The sequence below is a fragment of the Pelobates fuscus genome, chromosome 9 (assembly GCF_036172605.1).
Source record: "Pelobates fuscus isolate aPelFus1 chromosome 9, aPelFus1.pri, whole genome shotgun sequence".
Lineage (NCBI taxonomy): Eukaryota > Metazoa > Chordata > Amphibia > Anura > Pelobatidae > Pelobates > Pelobates fuscus.
In genome coordinates, this window is record NC_086325.1 from 118105205 (window position 1) to 118126636 (window position 21432).

The 21432-nt window shown below is 44.9% G+C and overlaps 1 protein-coding gene across 1 annotated transcript in view; it reads left to right on the forward strand.

Moving 5' to 3' along the window:
- LOC134572981 (keratin, type I cytoskeletal 18-like) overlaps nucleotides 1-21432 on the forward strand; it is a 102743-nt gene that overhangs the window by 23692 nt on the left and 57619 nt on the right. Inside the window, exon 3 of the mRNA XM_063432332.1 lies at nucleotides 14298-14380. Coding sequence (XP_063288402.1) covers nucleotides 14298-14380 — 83 coding nt within the window. The remainder of the gene's footprint in view (nucleotides 1-14297; nucleotides 14381-21432) is intronic.

Below are 21432 nucleotides of genomic sequence, written 5' to 3' on the forward strand. Positions count from 1 at the left end.
CTGTGTATGTGGGAGAGTAGGGGTGCTGTGTATGTGGGGGGTAGAGGTGCTGTGTGTGGCGGGAATGGGTGCAGTGAGGGGTTGGGGGGTAAGGGTGCTTTGTGGGGGTGGTAAAGATACATTAAAAAAAAAAAAGTATATTAAATCTTTATCCTTTAGCCAGCCCTGGTGGTCCGGTAATGGTAAGTATGTGTCTGGGAAGCAGCTCTCCTGTCCAACCGCGCAATGCTGTGTGGAGCGTTGCCATGGGAATGCGCAGCAACGCTCCACACAGATTGCTCGCAGGAGGACAGGGGAGCTGCTTCCTAGATCCCTCCCCCTGCTTCCGGATCCTCCAGACACGGAAGCAGAGTAGGCACCTGCCATTTTGGGCAGGCAGGTGCCTACTCTGCATTGCTGCTGGCAGCCAGTGGCCCCTTCCCCCGGCGACCTATGGCCGCGTGCCCTAGGGTGTCTACTCTTCAAAAATATATGGTTTGATGGGGGTAAATTACATTGTCCGGCTTCGAAAATGTCCCAAAAAGGGCATGGGTGCATGATGACCAGCTGTGAAAATTCCAAGTTGGTCTTTTAGCTCCCAGAGAACCCGATACACCTATACATTGTGGTATCACTGTATTCAGGAGACGTTGCAGATGAAAATAATGGTATCTTTAGAAAGACCATTTCATGGCGAGAAAAACTGTATATAATATGTGTGGGTACAGTAAATGAGTAAGAGGAAAATTACAGCTAAACACAAACACCGCAAAATGTAAAAGCAGCCCTGGTCCTTAACGGTAAGAAAATTGAAAAACGGTCTGGTGAGTAAGGGGTTAAATTACTCTATGTTAAACGTTCTATTTTGAAGGGCACTTTTCCCAAATAATGTTATCAGACAAAAATGTAAATTATATAACTGACTGACTATGAAGGGAGTCACTGTTAAATATTGGTGACATTTCCTGTAAAAATAATAATAGAACAAAGCCCAAGGTCTGGCTGCAAATATTTAACAAAAGTCCTTTCTTTCCAAATTGAAAAGAAATATCAAACCTTGAGTTTCTCAGGTGAGAAAATAAACATGAAATGATATATAGACTTTTTTTTATCTATATTTGCAAAAACATAGGTATATTATTAGAACTTAAATGACATGCTTCTAAAATATCTAAACTGATTGATAGAGCATGCCACATTGAACCAAAGAAGCATTCCATTGTATTTCTACAGCTCGTGTGTGTTTGTGAGTTGTCAAGGAGAAATAAATAGAATTTACTGACCCATTGAATTTCCACTTGGAAAGTAAATGATAAGCCCATTTAATATCTACCCCAATTTTTCATGCTCTGCATGGAGGTAGTGTTAGGGGTTTGTATTAAGGTATGGTAGTGTAGAGGTAAGGTTTAGACATAGTGTAACTGCTAGGGTATTTTAATGATGTGAATGTTAGGTTAGTGTACATCAGGGGTGCCCAAAAGGTATATCCTACAGAAATACAACTCCCGTGATGCTTTGCATGCCTTTAGAATGCTTTTAGAATGACAAAGCATCATGGAAGTTTTTGTTTGAAAACATCTGGGGATATACCTTTTGGGCACCCTTGGTGTATAGGTTATGGTTCATAGATCAGATAAGCTAAAATTGTTTTGGTGACTGTAGTGTTCCTTTAAATGTTAGTGCAGTATGGAGTGTTAGTCTTAGGGTAGTGTAAGGATTAGTGTTAGTGAAGTGTAGCACATGGGTTAAAAGAAGGTCTATACTGTTAGGACAAGGCACACAATAATCTTAGTATTGCCTAAGATTAGTAGAAATGACAGTCCTGAATGGTACCTGTAACTCTGTCTAATTCCAAGCAGAATTTATAAATATATATATATATATATATATATATATATATATATATATATATATATATATATATATATATATATATATATATATATATACACATCTTCCTTTGTCCTTGCACACACACTATAAGTCCTTTAAATGCCAGGTGCAATTATAGCCATTGCCACAAATTATATTGTAAATAGTGAAAGGCTTGCACTCATGGTCTTTTCCTTGTAAAAAGTTTCTTTATTTCATATCCAAGTTAAAAAGCGATCAACGTTTCAGCCAGCAACCGTGGCTTTCATCAGCATCACCTGTATTGATCCTGATGAAAGCCACGGATGCTGGCTGAAACGTTGATCGCTTTTTAACTTGGATATGAAATAAAGAAACTTTTTACAAGGAAAAGACCATGAGTGCAAGCCTTTCACTATTTACAATATATATATATATATATATATATTTGGGAGTCTAGCCAACTCCTTGGTTTTGCACCCCTACCAGTCACAGGTGCCTGATCAGGGCCCTATTTAGCCTTGTACTGCAGAGAGCCGCAGATGGAATTCCCCTCTCCCCCCCCCCCCCCTCTACATTGACGTTGTGGCAGGCTTATGCAATGTATGATCATATAATGTAACTAAACCCCAATTATTTTTGCCTAGATTAGGTGTTTTAAAAAAACAAAAAAACTATTAAAATATGTAAACACTGAAGTTGCTTTTTAGTTGATGAGTGAGTGCGCTGGATCTTGAGTATATTATATATATATATATATATATACAGGACATAGGAAGAGCACTCCAGAGGTCTTATTCAAAGGTGTTTATCTAATGAAAAAATCAATCGACGTTTCGACCATACGGTCTTTATCAAGATATCAAAACAAGTGAAACAGTGACAATATATAGCCAAACCAATAAAAAGCATGATCACTAACCTGAACAAGCTGTGTATCCCCAGGCCATGTGTGAACGCCAGTGTGTGATTATGAGTGAAACCGGAGTGATCCTGTCAGTGACTGATGACGTCACAGGAGTGCGACCGGAAATCATCGTGTGAGTGTATCTAGGTAACCTAGGTTACCAGTCCGTGAATACCCAACTAAACAGATATGTGAAGTGATAATTATAGAAATATGGATCAAGAATTAGATTGCTAATGATGCAGGATATTTCCAACTAGATATATAATGTGTATATATAAATAATCTAATAGCGGAAAGTCAGTAGACGAGGACAGAGGGGCAAGATTTACAGGCACTCGCCCAAGAACCGTGAACAGGAAGATATAACTCCTATCTTCAACCTATCCTCCAAGACCCTCAGTTCCGAACACATCAAGGTCTTATCCAAAGGCCTTACATTTGTTCCAACTCCTAAGTTGGATATGTTTAAGACAGACATTGACCTGTACAAGATGGAACGCACGTTGAATCTACAAACATTTATACAACATCCTTATCCGCAATCTAAGAATCAGCTTCGACTGAAAAGTACATGGGAACCAAAAACGTCCCATCCCTCTATCAAATGCTTTTCTAGTTTGGTCAAGAAAGATACACACCAGATTGTCTCTGAGTCCAAGTCAGGTCCACACAACCTTACTATGAAAGAACATAAGGCACTTGAGGATCTTGCCAATGACATAAATATCACCATCAGACCGGCCGACAAAGGCGGAGCAATCGTGATACAGAACTACGAGTCATACCGTACAGAAATACTGAGACAACTATCGGATACAACCACATACAAGAAAGTTACTTTTGACCCTACTAAAACCATTATACAGAAACTACAAGCACTGGTCAATAGAGGTGTCACGGCTGGCTGGCTCGAAGATCAAACTGCCAATTATCTGATTGATTCACATCCAAAAATTCCTTTATTGTATACTTTACCAAAGGTCCATAAAGATGCGCACAACCCCCCTGGACGTCCTATCGTCTCTGCCAAACGAGGTGTACTGGAACCGTTGGCTAAATTCATCGATCAACATTGTAAAACACCCACACTATCGATACCTACGTGCCTTAAAGACACACAAGATCTCCTTTCACAACTTAAATTGATCACTCTCCCGGAAGGTCCCATTACTCTGGCCACTGTAGATGTGAAAAATCTTTACACGATTATACCTCACCCTGAGGGGGTGGATGCCATGAGACAGATACTCAGTCGATCTGATCTATATAACGGACCCCCCATTGAGTTTCTCTTGGAATGCCTTGAATTTACGTTAAACAACAATTATTTTCGGTTTGAGAAGTTCTTTTATATCCAACAAACGGGGACTGCAATGGGATCAGCCATAGCTCCAAATTACGCTAACAGCTATATGTACTCATATGAACAGAAGCACATTCTGTCGAAATATCAATCCAACCTCATTTTATACCGGAGATATGTGGATGATATCCTTATGCTTTGGGCAGGTCCACCTTCATCTTTTGAAAGAATGATCCAAGAGCTCAATATGATCGACTCTCCGGTGCGCCTCAGCCATTGCTGCAGCAGTGAGAGGATTCAATTCCTAGACGTGGAAATTTATCGTTCCCAACAATCTATCGGCTATACTCTATTTAAGAAAAGCTCAGATCGTAACACGTTCCTACATGCCACAAGTTTCCACCCTGGAGCACTAAAAAGATCACTGCCGATCTCACAGTTCCTTAGAGTCCTCAGGAACAATTCGGATCCTAACAACACTAGAATGCAGATCTCGGCCATGCAACTAGCATTTCTGAAGAGGGGATATTCACACCCAATACTGAAACGCTCCCTGGACAGAGCGATGGAAATCCACAACAAGTCAGATGTACAACCCATGACACCATGCAATAAATCAAGGATAGTTACACTACCTTTGCTATACCACACGGCCAGTGATCAGATGGCCAAATCTATCCGTAAGAGATGGGACTTACTATCTTCTGATCCCACACTACATTCTGCCTTTTCTCATCCACCCCGTATTGCGTTCAAACGTAACCGGACGCTTAGAGATATTCTAGTCCTAAGTGATCGTCCTGAGCAGTATGAAACATTAAAAATCCATAACAAGACAGGATGCTTCAAATGCGCCAATTGCGTGACATGTGGCCACATGCTCACAGGCTCCTCATTTGCCCATCCCCATTCAGGAAAGCGTTACTCCATCAAACATCATATCACTTGCCTTACTACCCACGTAGTCTATCTAATATCTTGTCCATGCGGATTATACTACGTGGGGAAAACTGATCTCACAGTACGGGATAGAATGCGAGGACACCGCTCAGGCATTATGACTGCGTTCAGGGACAGTAAGACAGACAAACCGGTGGCCAAGCACTTTTTAGAGATGAACCATCGGCTACCCACTCTCAAATTCATGGCCATTGATCATATCCCCCCCCTGTCTAGGGGGGGTGATCGTTCTAGGATCCTGTTACAACGGGAGACATACTGGATCAAAACACTGGACACTCTACATCCTAAAGGCCTTAATGAATATGTTTCCTTTAATGCGTTTTTGGACACTCGCTGAGTATGTCTCATGGACCTTTCTGAAGATTTTTGAAAAAGTTTTTTTGAAAAAATTTTTCTTTGGGGATAAATTGCTGAAAGAATTCCTTGAGAAAGAAAATTTCTCCGGCAGTCTGTATATAGTTGTATAGTTCTACAATATTTTTTGTAGTGATCTATTATGATGCTCTGTTCTGTCACTTATGATCCAAATATATCTCCCCATCCTTACCGATATGGAGACAGATCAATTAATTTTTTCGTATACTTATGGCCTAGCATAGTCATTGGACTATGTCTATTGACTCTTTTGTTCTACTCTATTTCGCCAGTTGCCTAGGCTCTATAGCCGAATTTGTTTTATTATCAGGGATATATACCATGCATACATTATGGGATATTATTCCTCACTAGATATAGCTATTTACATTGAGGTCATGATATATTTTATTCATCAGAGCTCTCCACACACTCATTCCTTTCACTTTCACATCATTTCTGGCGTTATGTCCGCTCCCTCACATTCCCCTTTTATTTACACATATACCCTTGTATATATTTCGCTCACTTTGTGGCGTCCTATCAGATTACCTCACCCATTTATTCTCTCTCTGTCATTCATTTATGGCTTGTCACGTTTTTTGTCTTCTTGAGATTCCGATGTCACTTTTTTGTCTTTGGTTACGTCATTTTCTCTTACACACACTACACTCCTCAGCTCTCACTCACCTGTCCATCTACTACCTTCTAGTTGTATCACGCACATCTCAACTCCCAGGCTATACATATTTCTGATCTCTTTTTCTATCCCCCGTTTATTATTTTTATATTATCGTTCTCGCTCTGGAACCTCTTCCGCTATTAGATTATTTATATATACACATTATATATCTAGTTGGAAATATCCTGCATCATTAGCAATCTAATTCTTGATCCATATTTCTATAATTATCACTTCACATATCTGTTTAGTTGGGTATTCACGGACTGGTAACCTAGGTTACCTAGATACACTCACACGATGATTTCCGGTCGCACTCCTGTGACGTCATCAGTCACTGACAGGATCACTCCGGTTTCACTCATAATCACACACTGGCGTTCACACATGGCCTGGGGATACACAGCTTGTTCAGGTTAGTGATCATGCTTTTTATTGGTTTGGCTATATATTGTCACTGTTTCACTTGTTTTGATATCTTGATAAAGACCGTATGGTCGAAACGTCGATTGATTTTTTCATTAGATAAACACCTTTGAATAAGACCTCTGGAGTGCTCTTCCTATGTCCTGTATATATACCTACGCTTTGCAGCACCGAGGCTTTTTTGCAAGTGAATCAACTTTAAGGTAGAGTGCCAGATTTTGAATATTTTTATATATATATATATATATATATATATATATACACACACACACACAGTTTAGATGATGCAATGCTAAGCACTTTTTAACCAACATGAGTTAGAATATTAGAATTTCTCTTAGGAAAGCTATGCTCTAATGAGTTAAGGAAGCTATGGACGTTATGCGTTATCTTTCAGTGTATATAATAAAGGGTGGAGTAGTAAACGTCCTCCCTGGGATGCTTCTGTTTGCTAGAATAGCCAGCTGTCATGTTGTATATTCAGTAGAAATGCTTGCTAACATATGCCTTCTGTCCTATAAAGGAAATCCTATATTTGAACTTAATTGCCATAAATTTAGAGGTATTGTCATATTTTTCAGTCCAGTTTTAAAGGGAAAGTGTCTCTATAATCTAGTGATATTAATAGATAATTGAAGAATGTTTGTTTCAGCAATACTAACAGTAATAACCCATTGATCTGTTCTGCCTGACTAGATTATTGCCACCTAAATGTCAATACTAAAATCCAGTACATTCACCCTTTTCCAGTGCTGAGGTAGTCTTCAATCTAGTCTAGAGCACCGACTGCCTATGGTGAAATCATCATGCTTAGTGATCCCTGTCCAATCCAATGCTTCTCATAGAGAAACGCTGGGAGCACAAGGCACATCAATCACTGTAATTGTCAATTTTCAATTTCTTCTCACAGAGAAAAGTTACATAGTAATCTAGACTACATAAAGTCTATCAAGCTGAACCTTTGTATGCTGTTGGTCGGAAAAAAAAACCCCAACACACCCATTTTGAAGTGAATGCTAATTATGCCACAAAAGGGGAAAAAAGTCATATTGACTCCATCTTGAACTAACAACCTTTTAATAATTATAACCTGTAATATTATAGTTTTCTGTAAAAAAAAAAAAAAAAAAATCACCCAGGCCTTTTTTTATTGTAACTATTTTTTTTAAGTTTTTATTCAGACATATGTCGGGTCATTAGTGGGATACAGAAAAAGAAGGGGTGTGGGGTGGTAATTGGTGGTTCAACATCATTTGTACAGTCAGCCATAAAGTACATCCTTATTGACTTTTACATTTTATCTGTTGTTCGGCTTTATTTAGCACTCTGTGATCTGCTCTTCTCTGTGTTCTGTAAAGTCTGCATTTATCAGGGAGTGTCGTCTGTTACTGTGGGATGTAGAATGTGGAGTGGAGGGGGGGGGGGGGGGTGAGGAATCCAGGATTTAAAAAAAAAAAATCTACAGAATTTGATAAGACAACCTCATTTGGTAGAAAACTCCATCCATGTTTTTATGGTTCCTGTAAAAAAAAACCAAAAAAAAACTTTACTGTGAAAATGCCTTTCTAGCAATCTCGTTGGATAACCACTTGTATGCTGTATATTCCTGCTAACGTACTGACGAGCATCTAGCACTTTGTACTGACACTTTATATATTTGTAATGTGCTATCATATCCCCTCGGAGATGTTTTTTTTTTTCTAACGACAACACATTAAGTTTTTCTAGCCTTTATTCATAGTGTTTTCAGTCTTCCTTATTAATATTGTAGCTCACTGCTGCACTTTTTCTTGTTCTACAATATCTTTATTTAAAACTGGTGCCCAAACTTACACCTTCTTTTGAAGGTGGTGTCTTACCATTGATTTATAAAGAGGCAACATAAAATTTTGATCATGTGAATCAATACCCTTTTTTTATACATGACTGCATCTCACTAGCCTTTGCAATGGCAGATCAGCATTGCACCCTGTTGCCTTGTTTATTTATAATGGTTCCCAAGTTCTTTTCATTTAAAGATATCCCTAACACTACCACATTTAATGTATACATTGCTTATGTGTTCCTTATTCCAAAACGCATGACTTTGCATTGATCTGTATTGAATGTCATCTGCTACTTGCCTGCTCAGTCCCGCAATTTATCCAGATCCCTCTACAGTGTAGTTATGTAATGTTCAGACTGTGATATCTTGCCTAGTTTTGTGTTATCCGCAAACATTGACACATAACTTTCAATGCTCACTTCAAGATCATTTCCGAACAAATTAAAGAGAAGTGAACAGGGCCGGACTGGGGATACACAGCAGCCCTGGAAAAAATCTATGCCAGCCCCATGTCATTGAGCCTTGTGTGTGAGTGTATATATCTATATATATATATATATATATATATATATATATATATATATATATATATATATATATATATATATTAATATATATTATATGTGTATAAATTTGCAACTTTAGCAGGATAGTGGAGTGGAGGGGAATGTTGGTGTGTGAATGCAGATTAGAAGGGGTTGAGTTGCCAGCCAGATGTGAAACGTTATGAGCCACCTCAAATGCTTGTGCACAGTATTTTTTTTTTAAATTACATTTTATTTATTCAAGTATGTACACAACTTCAATTTGTGTGTATGCAGAGGCATATTTGTATTGATAGTTTTATGTGTGTGTGTAAATGCAGGGCCATATTTGTATGTAGTTTGTGTGGATACAGGTGCATATATATGGAGCAGGTCAATGTTTAAATGTAGGGACATGTGTGTGTGTGTGTGTGGAGAGTCTGTGTGTGTGTGAATGCAGGGATGTGTCTGGAGGTTTGATGAGCGTAAAGGTGCAGAAGTGTGTAGTGGGTCAAACTGTTCTTGTGTATGGTGGGCACTGACTGTCTGCGTGAATGAAGTGGTCAATTTGTATCCCTCATTGTCTGTAGTCCATTTCCATCTCCAATAGCTAGTAGCCCATTATTGCCCCATAGTCTGTTTTTTCCCTCCTATTTCCCATAGGTAGAATAAGCCTAATCTTTGCCCTCTGTAGTTAGTAGCCCATTCCCTTCCCCCCATAGTTAATAGCCTATGTTCCTCCTCTTCCCCCATAGATAGTACCCAATCTCTCCCATAGAAGTAACCTACTCACCTCTTCTCCCCAGTATATAGTACTATATTCTCCTCATAGTACTCAATTTTCCTCCTAACCCCATAGATAGTATACATTCTACCCCCCAGTCCACCTCCCCATAGATAGTACCCCAATCCCTCCCCCATAGATATTGCCCCAATCACTCAACTTATAGACAGTGCCCCAATCCCCCTCCTCATAGATAGTGCCCCATTCCCCTCCTCATATATAGTACCCCAAACCATCTCCTCATAGATAGTGCCCGAAACCCTCTCCTCATAGATAGTGCCCGAAACCCTCTCCTCATAGATAGTGTCCCAATCCCACTCCTTATAAGTATTGCCCCAATCCCTCCCCCATAGATAGTGCCCCAGTCCCCCTCCTCATATATAGTACCCCAATCCCTCCCCCATAGATAGTGCCCCAATCACTCAACTTATAGACAGTGCCCCAATCACTCCCCCATAGACAGTGCCCCCAGGGGCGTACCTAGAGTATTTGGCACCCGGGGCGGGTCCTATTTTTGGCACCCCCCCTCAACTTTAAATATAAAAACAACCAAAAAATGTTTTTATGTATTTAGCACTTAGCAGTGTTTGTGTATGCATGTTTTTTTATGGAGTATATGTGAGTGAATGTAGCGGTGTGTTTGTATGCAGTGGCGTACATACCAGGGTCGCAGGGGTCGCGGCTGCGACCGGGCCCGGCCCACCAGGGGGCCCGGCCGCCCCTGCGACCCGGTATGTACGCTCTGGGCCAGCCTCTTCTCCTGGGGGCCCCAGGAGCCGGCCACCTCCGGGCCCCCCGAGGCTGGCCCTGCTTACACCCGCGGCCGGATGGTGCGCGAGGGAGCACTCTCCCCTGAGTGCTTCCTCTTCAGCTCCCTCGCGCACCGCACTGATACCGGAGCCGGAAGATGACGTCATCTTCCGGCGCCGGTATCAGTACGCGGCGCGCGAGGGAGCTGACGAGGAAGCACTCAGGGGAGAGTGCTCCCTCGCGCGCCCGCAGGACCAGCCAGCCCGCCGGGTGACCGGCCCCCCCAGGAGCCCAGCAGCACCACTGGACCCCAGGGAATCCCCTCAGCACTCCAAAAGGTAAGGAGGCTGGGGGGATTAAATAAAAAAAAAACATGTGTAAGTGTAAGTGTGTGTGAGTGTTAGTGTGTGAGTGTGTGTTAGTGTTAGTGTGTGTGAGTGTTAGTGTGTGTGTGTGTTAGTGTGTGTGTGAGTGAGTGTTAGTGTGTGTGTGTGTGTGTGAGTGAGTGTTAGTGTGTGTGTGTGTTAGTGTGTGTGTGAGCGTTAGTGTGTGTGTGTGTGTGTGTGTGTGTGTTAGTGTGAGTGTTTGTGTTAGAGTGTGTGCTAGTGAGTGTCAGTGAGTGTGTTACTGTGTGTGTCTGTTACTGAGTGTGTTTGTGTGTGTGTGTGTGTGTTAGTGAGTCTGTTTGATGTCTGTTAGTGAGTGTGTGTTTGTCAGTGAGAGTGTATGTTTTGTAAGTGAGTGTGTATGTATGTCTGCCGCTGAGTGTGTCTTTGTCAGTAAATGTGTGTGTCTGTTAGCTAGTGTGTATGCATTTGTTCGTGAGAGTGTGTGTGTGTCTTCAGCACTTACCTTTCTCCAGCGCCGGACTCCCATGGCGCTGGGGATCCCTCCGCCTCTCAGCTCCGAATGCGCATGCACGGCAAGAGCCGCGCACGCATTCAAACCGCCCATAGGAAAGCATTACTCAATGCTTTCCTATGGACGTTCAGTGTCTTAAAATGGCGGAAGCGCCTCTAGCGGCTGTCAGTGAGACAGCCACTAGAGGCTGGATTAACCCTCAGTGAAACATAACAGTTTCTCTGAAACTGCTATGCTTTCAGCTGCAGGGTTAAAACTAGAGGGACCTGACACCCAGACCACTTCATTGAGCTGATGTGATCTGGGTGTCTGTAGTGGTCCTTTAAGTGTGTGTGCATCTGCATGCAGTGGCGTACATACCGCGGTCGCAACCCCTGCGACCAGGTGCCCGCCGCCATGTGTTGCTGCCCCGGCCTGCGCAGAGTAAGCGCGAGGGGGGGGGGGGCCCACGGATCAATTTTCGCACCGGGGCCCCATGGGTCATGTGTACGCCACTGTTTGTATGTAGTGTTGGCGTTTGAATGCAAGCATGCATTTGTGTGTTGTGTGGTATTTGAATGCAGTGGTATGGTTATATATAATGGTGGGGTTTGTATGTAGTGTTAACGTTGAAATGCATGAGGGTATTTGTGTGCAGTGTTGGAGAGATTTTTAGATGTCTGCACAAATACACATACAGACATATACACATGCAGATACATATACACACAAACACGGTCACACACAGACACACATGCAGACATCGTGGCGACTCTAGGAACAATATATGTGGGGGGCACATAAGATACCACAGTCAAAGCAGGAGGGGGAGCAGTAAAATTTCTCACTAGGGGATGGGGTAATATGCTGTCATTGGCTGTCTGATGCCACACACACAAACATCATATACATACACACATTTAATAATTACGACCAGTCTTACCTTGCTCTAGAAGGGCTGGAGTAGATCCTCAGTCCCTGGTGGTCAGTGGTTGCTGCTGGGCTCTCTGTGCTCTTTCTGCACAGGTCCATCGCACGCCCTGTAATGATGCCGAGGCTGCGATTACATCATATCCTGGCTGCCGGCTCACTGCAGGGCGAAGACTGTCAGACACAGTCAGATGCACACAGTCCCACACACAGTCACTCACACACAGTTACAGGCAGACAGTCAAACACGCAGGCAATCACAAAGGCACACAGTCACACATACACACACAGATTCACAGACAGTCACACACACAATCACAGGCAGACAGTCACACAAACACACAACACAGTCACAGACAGTCACTCACACACACCCACAATCACAGGCAGACAGTCACACACACACACAGTCACACACAGAGTCACAGGCAGGCAGTCACACAGGCAGACAGTCACACATACACACAACACAATCACAGACAGTCACACACACACACACACACAATCAGAGGCAGACAGTCACACACATACACACACACACAATCATACAGTCACACACACACACAAAGTCAGAGACAGTCACTCACATACACACACACACACCCACAATCACAGGCAGACAGTCACACACACACAGACACACACAGGCAGACAGTCACACACACACAGTCACACAGACAATCACAGGCAGACAATCACAGGCAGTCACACACACACAATCAGAGGCAGACAGTCACACACACACACACACAATCACAGGCAGACAGTCACACACACAGTAACAGGCAGTCACTCAAACCCTCAATCACAGGCAGACAATCACACAGACAAACACAGGCAGACAATCACACACACAGTCACACAGACAATCACAGGCAGACATTCACATGCACAGTCACACAGACAATCGCAGGCAGGCAATCACAGGCAGTCACACACACACAGGCAGACAATCACTCACACAGTCAAAGACAGTCACAATCACAGTTACACACACACACACACACAGTCAAAGACAGTCACAATCACAGTTACACACAGCACACACTCTCTCACTTACAGTAAGCTTGGGCTGGAGGAGGAGTGGATCCAGTCCCTCCTGTGCTGTAGTTGGGGAAGCAGGGACTCCTTCCTGCTTCCCCTCTGTGTGCAGCAGTATGAGGCTGCATTTAGCTCCACCTCCACATCCTGCTTGGCTCCGCCCCCACGGCTGTTCTGGCTCTGCCCCCAAATCTCCGTGCAGATCTCCTGCTCCTGCTGCCAGCCCCTGCGTGTGAGCTGTGTCGGCTGCCCGGCGCCCCTGCTGCTATGGCAACCGTGCAGCCACACAGCTCACTGAACTACAAGCCTGGCCAGCCCTGGTGGCACCCCCCTGCATGATGGCACTAGGGGCGGACCGCCCCCCCCTTAGTACGCCACTGAGTGCCCCAATCCCTCCCCCATAGATAGTGCCCCAATCCCCCCCCATAGATAGTGCCCCAATCCCCCCCATAGATAGTGCCCCAATCCCCCCCATAGATAGTGCCCCAATCCCCCCCTTAGATAGTGCCCCAATCCCCCCCTTAGATAGTGCCCCAATCCCCCCCATAGTGCCCCAATCCCCCCCATAGTGCCCCAATCCCCCCCTTAGATAGTGCCCCAATCTCCCCCCCTTAGTGCCCCAATCCCCCCCTTAGTGCCCCAATCCCCCCCTTAGATAGTGCCCCAATCCCCCCCTTAGATAGTGCCCCAATCCCCCCCCTTAGATAGTGCCCCAATCCCCCCCCCTTAGATAGTGCCCCAATCCCCCCCCCCTTAGATAGTGCCCCAATTCCCCTCCTCATTTCCCTGAGGGGGGGCAGCAGTGTATTAAATAGGCTCCCCCCTAATGCACTCCCCAAATGTAATACACAATAGGTCCCCCAGGCCCCTTTACTCCTACCTGTACTTCAAGTCAGGATGCCGACAGGGCAGCTTAGCTCAATAGTGATGGATGGTCTGCACAGGCATGGGTTTCTTAAACAATAAAAAACAATAAAATACTTTCCAAAAATACAATAAAATACTTGCTAATATGAAAGTTAGTAGTTATGCCACCTATGATTTGTGTAATGTATTTTATAAGAGTGTTCCTCATCAAATTACAGTTATCACAATACATATAGATCTGACTCTTTCACCCCTTTACCTCTTTCAGATTGCAGATAATATCACTGCAAATACCCGACTGCTGCTTGAGATTGATAATGCCAAACTGGCTGCTGATGACTTTCAGGTGAAGTAAGTATCAGCTCGGTAGAGCATGTGTAAGTTATAGCAAATTGTAAATGGAGATCTACAAAGAATCTAAACTTCTGGGGAATTAATAAAACAACTGTAGTAGAAGGCATTGTAAAATGTATTCATTAAGTGTATGTTAGACTTGGAAATTTGTTTCAGGTTGAACTGCAGTTTGGACAGATTTGGTGATCTGTTGAAATTCCGATTTCTGAGCCTCCACACAGAATCTTTAGGGAACTGACTTAAACAAGCCCAGACATGGTCGGTTCTTGATTTAGAATGCCGTCCCTGGCACCAGAAAAAAACGTGAGTGAAATGGAGAAGAGGCAATTTTGGGGGGAATTTGGGTAAAAAAGCAGCTCCGTTTCCCATGATGGACAAGAGTTCTGGTCTGGTCTGTGTCTCCTGTCCAATCAAGAGGTAGCAAAAAAATAAAAAGATGACAGATGGTAAGGTGACAGCCACAGATTGTTTATTATATTTACAGATCAAGTGACTTAGTGTCTCCTCCCCTGCCCCCCCCCCCCCCTCCCCCCACCTAATAACCCCCAAGTAGTGATGTACCGAACTGTTTGCTGGCAAATAGTTCCCGGCAAACATAGCGTGTTCGAGTTCGCCACGGCGGGCGAACACATGCGCGGTTCGATCCGCCCCCTATTCGTCATCATTGAGTAAACTTTGACCCTGTGCCTCACGGTCAGCAGACACATTACAGCAAATTAGCAGCAGACCCTTCCTTCCAGACCCTCCCACCTCCTGTACAGCATTCATTTTAGATTCATTCTGAAGCTGCATTCTTAGATAGAGGAGGGAAAGTGTAGCTGCTGCTCATTTGATAGGGAAATGGATAGCTAGGCTAGGGTATTCAGTGTCCACTACAGTCCTGAAGGACTCATCTGATCTCTTCTCTCTTTTTAGGGCTAGAACATCAGTCTGCTTTTTTTTTTTTATGTGTAATGTAATTGCAGTTGCCTGCCTGCCAGCTTCTGTGTCAGGCTCACAGTGGATACTGTGCCCACTTGCCCAGTGCCACCACTCATATCTGGTGTCACAATAGCTTGCATTTAAAAACATTTTGTTTTTCACTGTAATAGATTGAATAGCAGTTAGTTGTCTGCAAGCGTCTGGGTGTCAGGCCTTCAGCGTGTACTCTGCCAACTTCTGCCAGTCCACTTTGCCACTCATATCTGGTGTCACAATAGCGTGCCTTTAAAAAGAAAAAAAGTTTTTCACTGTAAGCTAATAGCAGTCAGTGTCCTTCAAGCGGGTGTCAGGCCTTCAGCGTGTACTCTGCCAACCTCTGCCAGTGTACTTTGCCACTCATATCTGGTATCACAATAGCGTGCCTTTAAAAAGAAAAAATGTTTTTCACTATAAGCTAATAGCAGTCAGTGTCCTTCAAGCGGGTGTCAGGCCTTCAGCGTGTACTCTGCCAACCTCTGCCAGTCCACTTTGCCACTCATATCTGATGTCACAATAGCGTGCCTTTAAAAAGAAAAAAAGTTTTCACTGTAAGCTAATAGCAGTCAGTGTCCTTCAAGCGGGTGTCAGGCCTTCAGCGTGTACTCTGCTAACCTCTGCCAGTCCACTTTGCCACTCATATCTGGTGTCACAATAGCGTGCCTTTAAAAAGAAAAAAAGTTTTTCACTGTAAGCTAATAGCAGTCAGTGTCCTTCAAGCGGGTGTCAGGCCTTCAGCGTGTACTCTGCCAACCTCTGCCAGTCCACTTTGCCACTCATATCTGGTGTCACAATAGCGTGCCTTTAAAAAGAAAAAAAGTTTTTCACTGTAAGCTAATAGCAGTCAGTGTCCTTCAAGCGGGTGTGTCAGGCTTTCAGCGTGTACTCTGCCAACCTCTGCAAGTGCACATTGCCACTCATATCTGGTGTCACTAAAGCGTGCATTTAAAACTAAAACACTTTTTTCACTGTTATAGATTGAATAGCAGTTACTTGTCTTCAAGCGGGTGTCAGGCCTACAGCGTGTACTCTGCAACCTCTGCCAGTGCACATTGCCACTCATATCTGGTCTCACAGTAGCTTGCACGCATAGTACCACTAATCCCCCAAAAAATTACAGGCACAGGCAGGCCACCCCGCAGGGGTAATGCCCAATTTTCAGAGGCCACGTACCCTGAACTTGAAAAGTTCTGAGGACATAGTTGACTGGCTAACACAGGACACTCAATCTTCTACAGCTTCCGCTCGGAACCTTGACGCACCATCCTCCTCCAGCTTAGCTTCGGGCACCTCTCAAGATACCACCAACACTAGCACCACAGCCGCTTCACTTTATCTGTCAGAGGAGTTATTTACACATCCGTTTGAAGAAATGAGTGATGCGCAACCATTATTGCCAGAGGATGTAGATAACAGGGATATGTCTCAGTCAGGCAGCATTACACACATGGACGTACGGTGTGATGATGATGATGTTGTACCCGCTGCTTCTTTCTTTGCTGAGTTGTCAGATACAAGTGAAGCGGTTGATGATGACGATGCGTCCATGGATGTCACGTGGGTGCCCGCTCGGCAAGAAGAAGAACAGGGCGAAAGTTCAGATGGGGAGACAGAGAGGAGGAGGAGACGAGTTGGAAGCAGGGGGAGGTCGTCGCAAGGAACTAGTGGCACAGTCAGACAGCATGCATCGGCACCCGGGGTCAGCCCGACAGCACGCTAATCAACGCATGCTGTGTCCACCACCAGAATGCCGTCATTGCAGAGCTCAGCAGTGTGGCATTTTTTTTGTGTGTCTGCCTCTGACAACAGCGATGCCATTTGCAACCTGTGCCAAAAGAAACTGAGTCGTGGGAAGTCCAACACCCACCTAGGTACAACTGCTTTGCGTAGGCACATGATCGCACATCACAAACGCCTATGGGATCAACACATGAGTACAAGCAGCACACAAACTCAAAGCCGCCATCCTCCTCCTGGTCCAGCATCTTCAGCCACGTCAACCACTGCTGTCCTCCTTGCCCCCTCTCAACCATCCGCCACTCCGTCTCTCGCCTTGAGCAGTTCCCGCTCATCTGCCCACAGTCAGGTGTCTGTCAAGGACATGTTTGAGCGTAAGAAGCCAATGTCAGAAAGTCACCCCCTTGCCCAGCGTCTGACAGCTGACTTGTCTGAACTATTAGCCCGCCAGCTTTTACCATACAAGCTGGTGGAGTCTGAGGTGTTAAAAACATTTGTGGCTATTGGGATACCGCAGTGGAAGGTACTCGGACGAAATTTCTTTGCACAAAAGGCAATCCCCAACCTGTACTCGATTGTGCAAAAGGAAGTAATGGCATGGAATGGCATGTCACCTACACTGCGCATTGGGTAAACCTGCTGACGGCTGCCAAGCATGGAATACGTGGCTCTGCAGAGGAGTTGGTGACACTGCCTCGACTTGCAGGCAGGCCTGCTGCCACCTCCTCTACTCCTCCTACTCCATCCTCTTCCATAACCTCTTTGGCTGAGTCCTCTTCTGCTGCTGCATCTTGCTCCACATCAATGGCACCCCCCAGCTCCCCAGGTACTATTCCATATCCCGGATACGGCAGTGTCACGCCGTCTTGGGTTTGACTTGCTTGAAAGCAGAGAGTCACACCGGACAAGCACTCCTATCCGCCCTGAACGCACAGGTGGAAAAGTGGCTGACTCCACAGCAACTGGATATTGGCAAAGTGGTTTGTGACAATGGAACAAATTTGTTGGCGGCATTGAAGTTGGGCAAGTTGACACATGTGCCGTGCATGGCACATGTGTGTAATCTGATCGTACAACGCTTTGTGCATAAGTACATAGGCTTACAGGACGTCCTGAAGCAGGCCAGGAAGGTGTGTGGCCATTTCAGGCGTTCCTACACGTCCATGGCGCACTTTGCAGATATCCAGCGGCGAAACAACATGCCAGTGAGGCGCTTGATTTGCGACAGCCCGACATGTTGGAATTCAACACTCCTAATGTTCGACCGCCTGCTCCAACAAGAAAAAGCCGTTAATGAATATTTGTATGACCGGGGTGCTAGGACAGCCTCTGGGGAGCTGGGAATTTTTTTTGACACGTTACTGGACGCTCATGCGCAATGCCTGTAGGCTCATGCGTCCTTTTGAGGAGGTGACAAACCTAGTCAGTCGCACCGAAGGCACCATCAGCGACATCATACCATTTGTTTTCTTCCTGGAGCGTGCCCTGCGAAGAGTGCTGGATCAGGCCGTAGATGAGCGTGAAGAGGAAGAGGAAGAGTTGTGGTCACCATCACCACCAGAAACAGCCTTATCAGCATCGCTTGCTGGACCTGCGGCAACGCTGCAAGAGGATTGTGAGGAAGAGGAGTCAGAGGAGGAATGTGGCTTTGAGGAGGAGGAGGAAGACCAACCACAACAGGCATCCCAGGGTGCTCGTTGTCACCTATCTGGTACCCGTGGTGTTGTACGTGGCTGGGGGGACAACATACCTTTATTGAGTTCACTGAGGAGGAGGAACGGGAAATGAGTAGCTCGGCATCCAACCTTGTGCAAATGGGGTCTTTCATGCTGTTGTGCCTGTTGAGAGACCCTTGTATAAAAAGGCTGAAGGAGAACGACCTGTACTGGGTGTCCACGCTACTAGACCCCCGGTATAAGCAGAAAGTGGCTGAAATGTTACCAAATTACAACAAGTCGGAAAGGATGCAGCATTTGCAAAATAAATTAAAAAGTATGCTTTACAAATCATATAAGGGTGATGTCACAGCACAACGGGAATCTAACAGGGGAAGAGGTGAAAGTCATCCTCCTCCTCCTCCCACGACCACGCCGGCAAGGACAGGACGCTTTAAAGACGTGTTGTTGATGGAGGACATGCGGTGCTTTTTAAGTCCTACGCATCGCCACAGCCCTTCGGGATCCACCCTCAGAGAACGACTCGACCGACAGGTAGCAGACTACCTCGCCTTAACTGCAGATATCGACACTCTGAGGAGTGATGAACCCGCTGACTACTGGGTGTGCAGGCTTGACCTGTGGCCTGAGCTATCCCAATTTGTGATAGAACTTCTGGCCTGCCCCGCTTCAAGTGTCCTGTCAGAAAGGACCTTCAGTGCAGCAGGAGGTATTGTCACCGAGAAGAGAAGTTGCCTAGGTCAAACAAGTCTAGATTACCTCACCTTTATTAAGATGAATGAGGGATGGATCCCGAAGGGACTGACTAAAAAAGGCCTGATGAGATGAGCTGCCTTGGGCTAAATATGGTGACCCTATGTAGGAAGAACAGTCCCTATTCTGCTCTGTATCAGTGTGTATCAGGGTCCCTGAGGACAGGTGTCAATCCATATCTGCCAAGTGACCCTATGTAGGGGGAACAGTCCCTATTCTGCTCTGTGTCAGTGTGTATCAGGGTCCCTGAGGACAGGTGTCAATCCATATCTGCCAAGTGACCCTATGTAGGAGGAACAGTCCCTATTCTGCTCTGTGTCAGTGTGTATCAGGGTCCCTGAGGACAGGTGTCAATCCATATCTGCCAAGTGACCCTATGTAGGGGGAACAGTCCCTATTCTGCTCTGTGTCAGTGTGTATCAGGGATCATTAGGATAGGTGTCAATCCATATCTGCCAAGTGACCCTATGTAAGGGGAACAGTCCCTATTCTGCTCTGTGTCAGTGTGTATCAGGGTCTCTGAGGACAGGTGTCAATCCATATCTGCCAAGTGACCCTATGTAGGAGGAACAGTCCCTATTCTGCTCTGTGTCAGTGTGTATCAGGGTCCCTGAGGACATGTGTCAATCCATATCTGCCAAGTGACCCTATGTAGGGGGAACAGTCCCTATTCTGCTCTGTGTCAGTGTGTATCAGGGTCCCTGAGGACATGTGTCAATCCATATCTGCCAAGTGACCCTATGTAGGGGGAACAGTCCCTATTCTGCTCTGTGTCAGTGTGTATCAGGGATCCTTAGGATAGGTGTGAATCCATATCTGCCAAGTGACCCTATGTAGGAGGAACAGTCCCTATTCTGCTCTGTGTCAGTGTGTATCAGGGTCCCTGAGGACAGGTGTCAATCCATATCTGCCAAGTGACCCTATGTAGGGGGAACAGTCCCTATTCTGCTCTGTGTCAGTGTGTATCAGGGTCCCTGAGGACAGGTGTCAATCCATATCTGCCAAGTGACCCTATGTAGGGGGAACAGTCCCTATTCTGCCCTGTGTCAGTGTGTATCAGGGTCCCTGAGGATAGGTGTCAATCCATATCTGCCAAGTGACCCTATGTAGTGGGAACAGTCCCTATTCTGCTCTGTCAGTGTGTATCAGGGATCCTTAGGATAGGTGTCAATCCATATCTGCCAAGTGACCCTATGTAGGGGGGAACAGTCCCTATTGTGCTCTGTGTCAGTGTGTATCAGGGTCTCTGAGGACAGGTGTCAATCCATATGTCAAGGTGTCAATATGTCATATGTCAGGTATCAATCCATATCCATTGTGATTTAGGAATGTTAGGTGATTTATGCCCTTTATGGATTAAAACCAGACTCTGCATCAACTGTGTAATTTTCCATGGGAGTTTTGCCATGGATCCCCCTCCGGCATGCCACAGTCCAGGTGTTAGTCCCCATGAAACAACTTTTCCATCACTATTGTGGCCAGAAAGAGTCCCTGTGGGTTTTAAAATTCGCCTGCCCATTGAAGTCTATGGCGGTTCGCCCGGTTCGCGAACGTTTGCAGAAGTTCTCGTTTGCCGTTCGCGAACCGAAAATTTTGTGTTCGCGACATCACTACCCCCAAGTGGTTAAAGAAATCTCCAAATGCCTAGCCTACACCCCTTTACCATAAATAATCCCTACCTACCCCCCTCTCCCTAATAATAGTAAGGGGGACCTGTAAAATAAGTCTTCTTTTTTTAAATCTTTATTTTTTCAGCCCCCAAAATCCATAATACGTGACGCAACTCAACCAAAAAAAAAAACCACAAAACAAGAATTAACTGATTCTCAAAACAAAATGAAAAATCAAAAGCATGACCAAATAAAAGTAACTCCATCTTCGCCCCACAAGAGTTCCATGCAGTAAGACAAGCAAAATATGTATAAA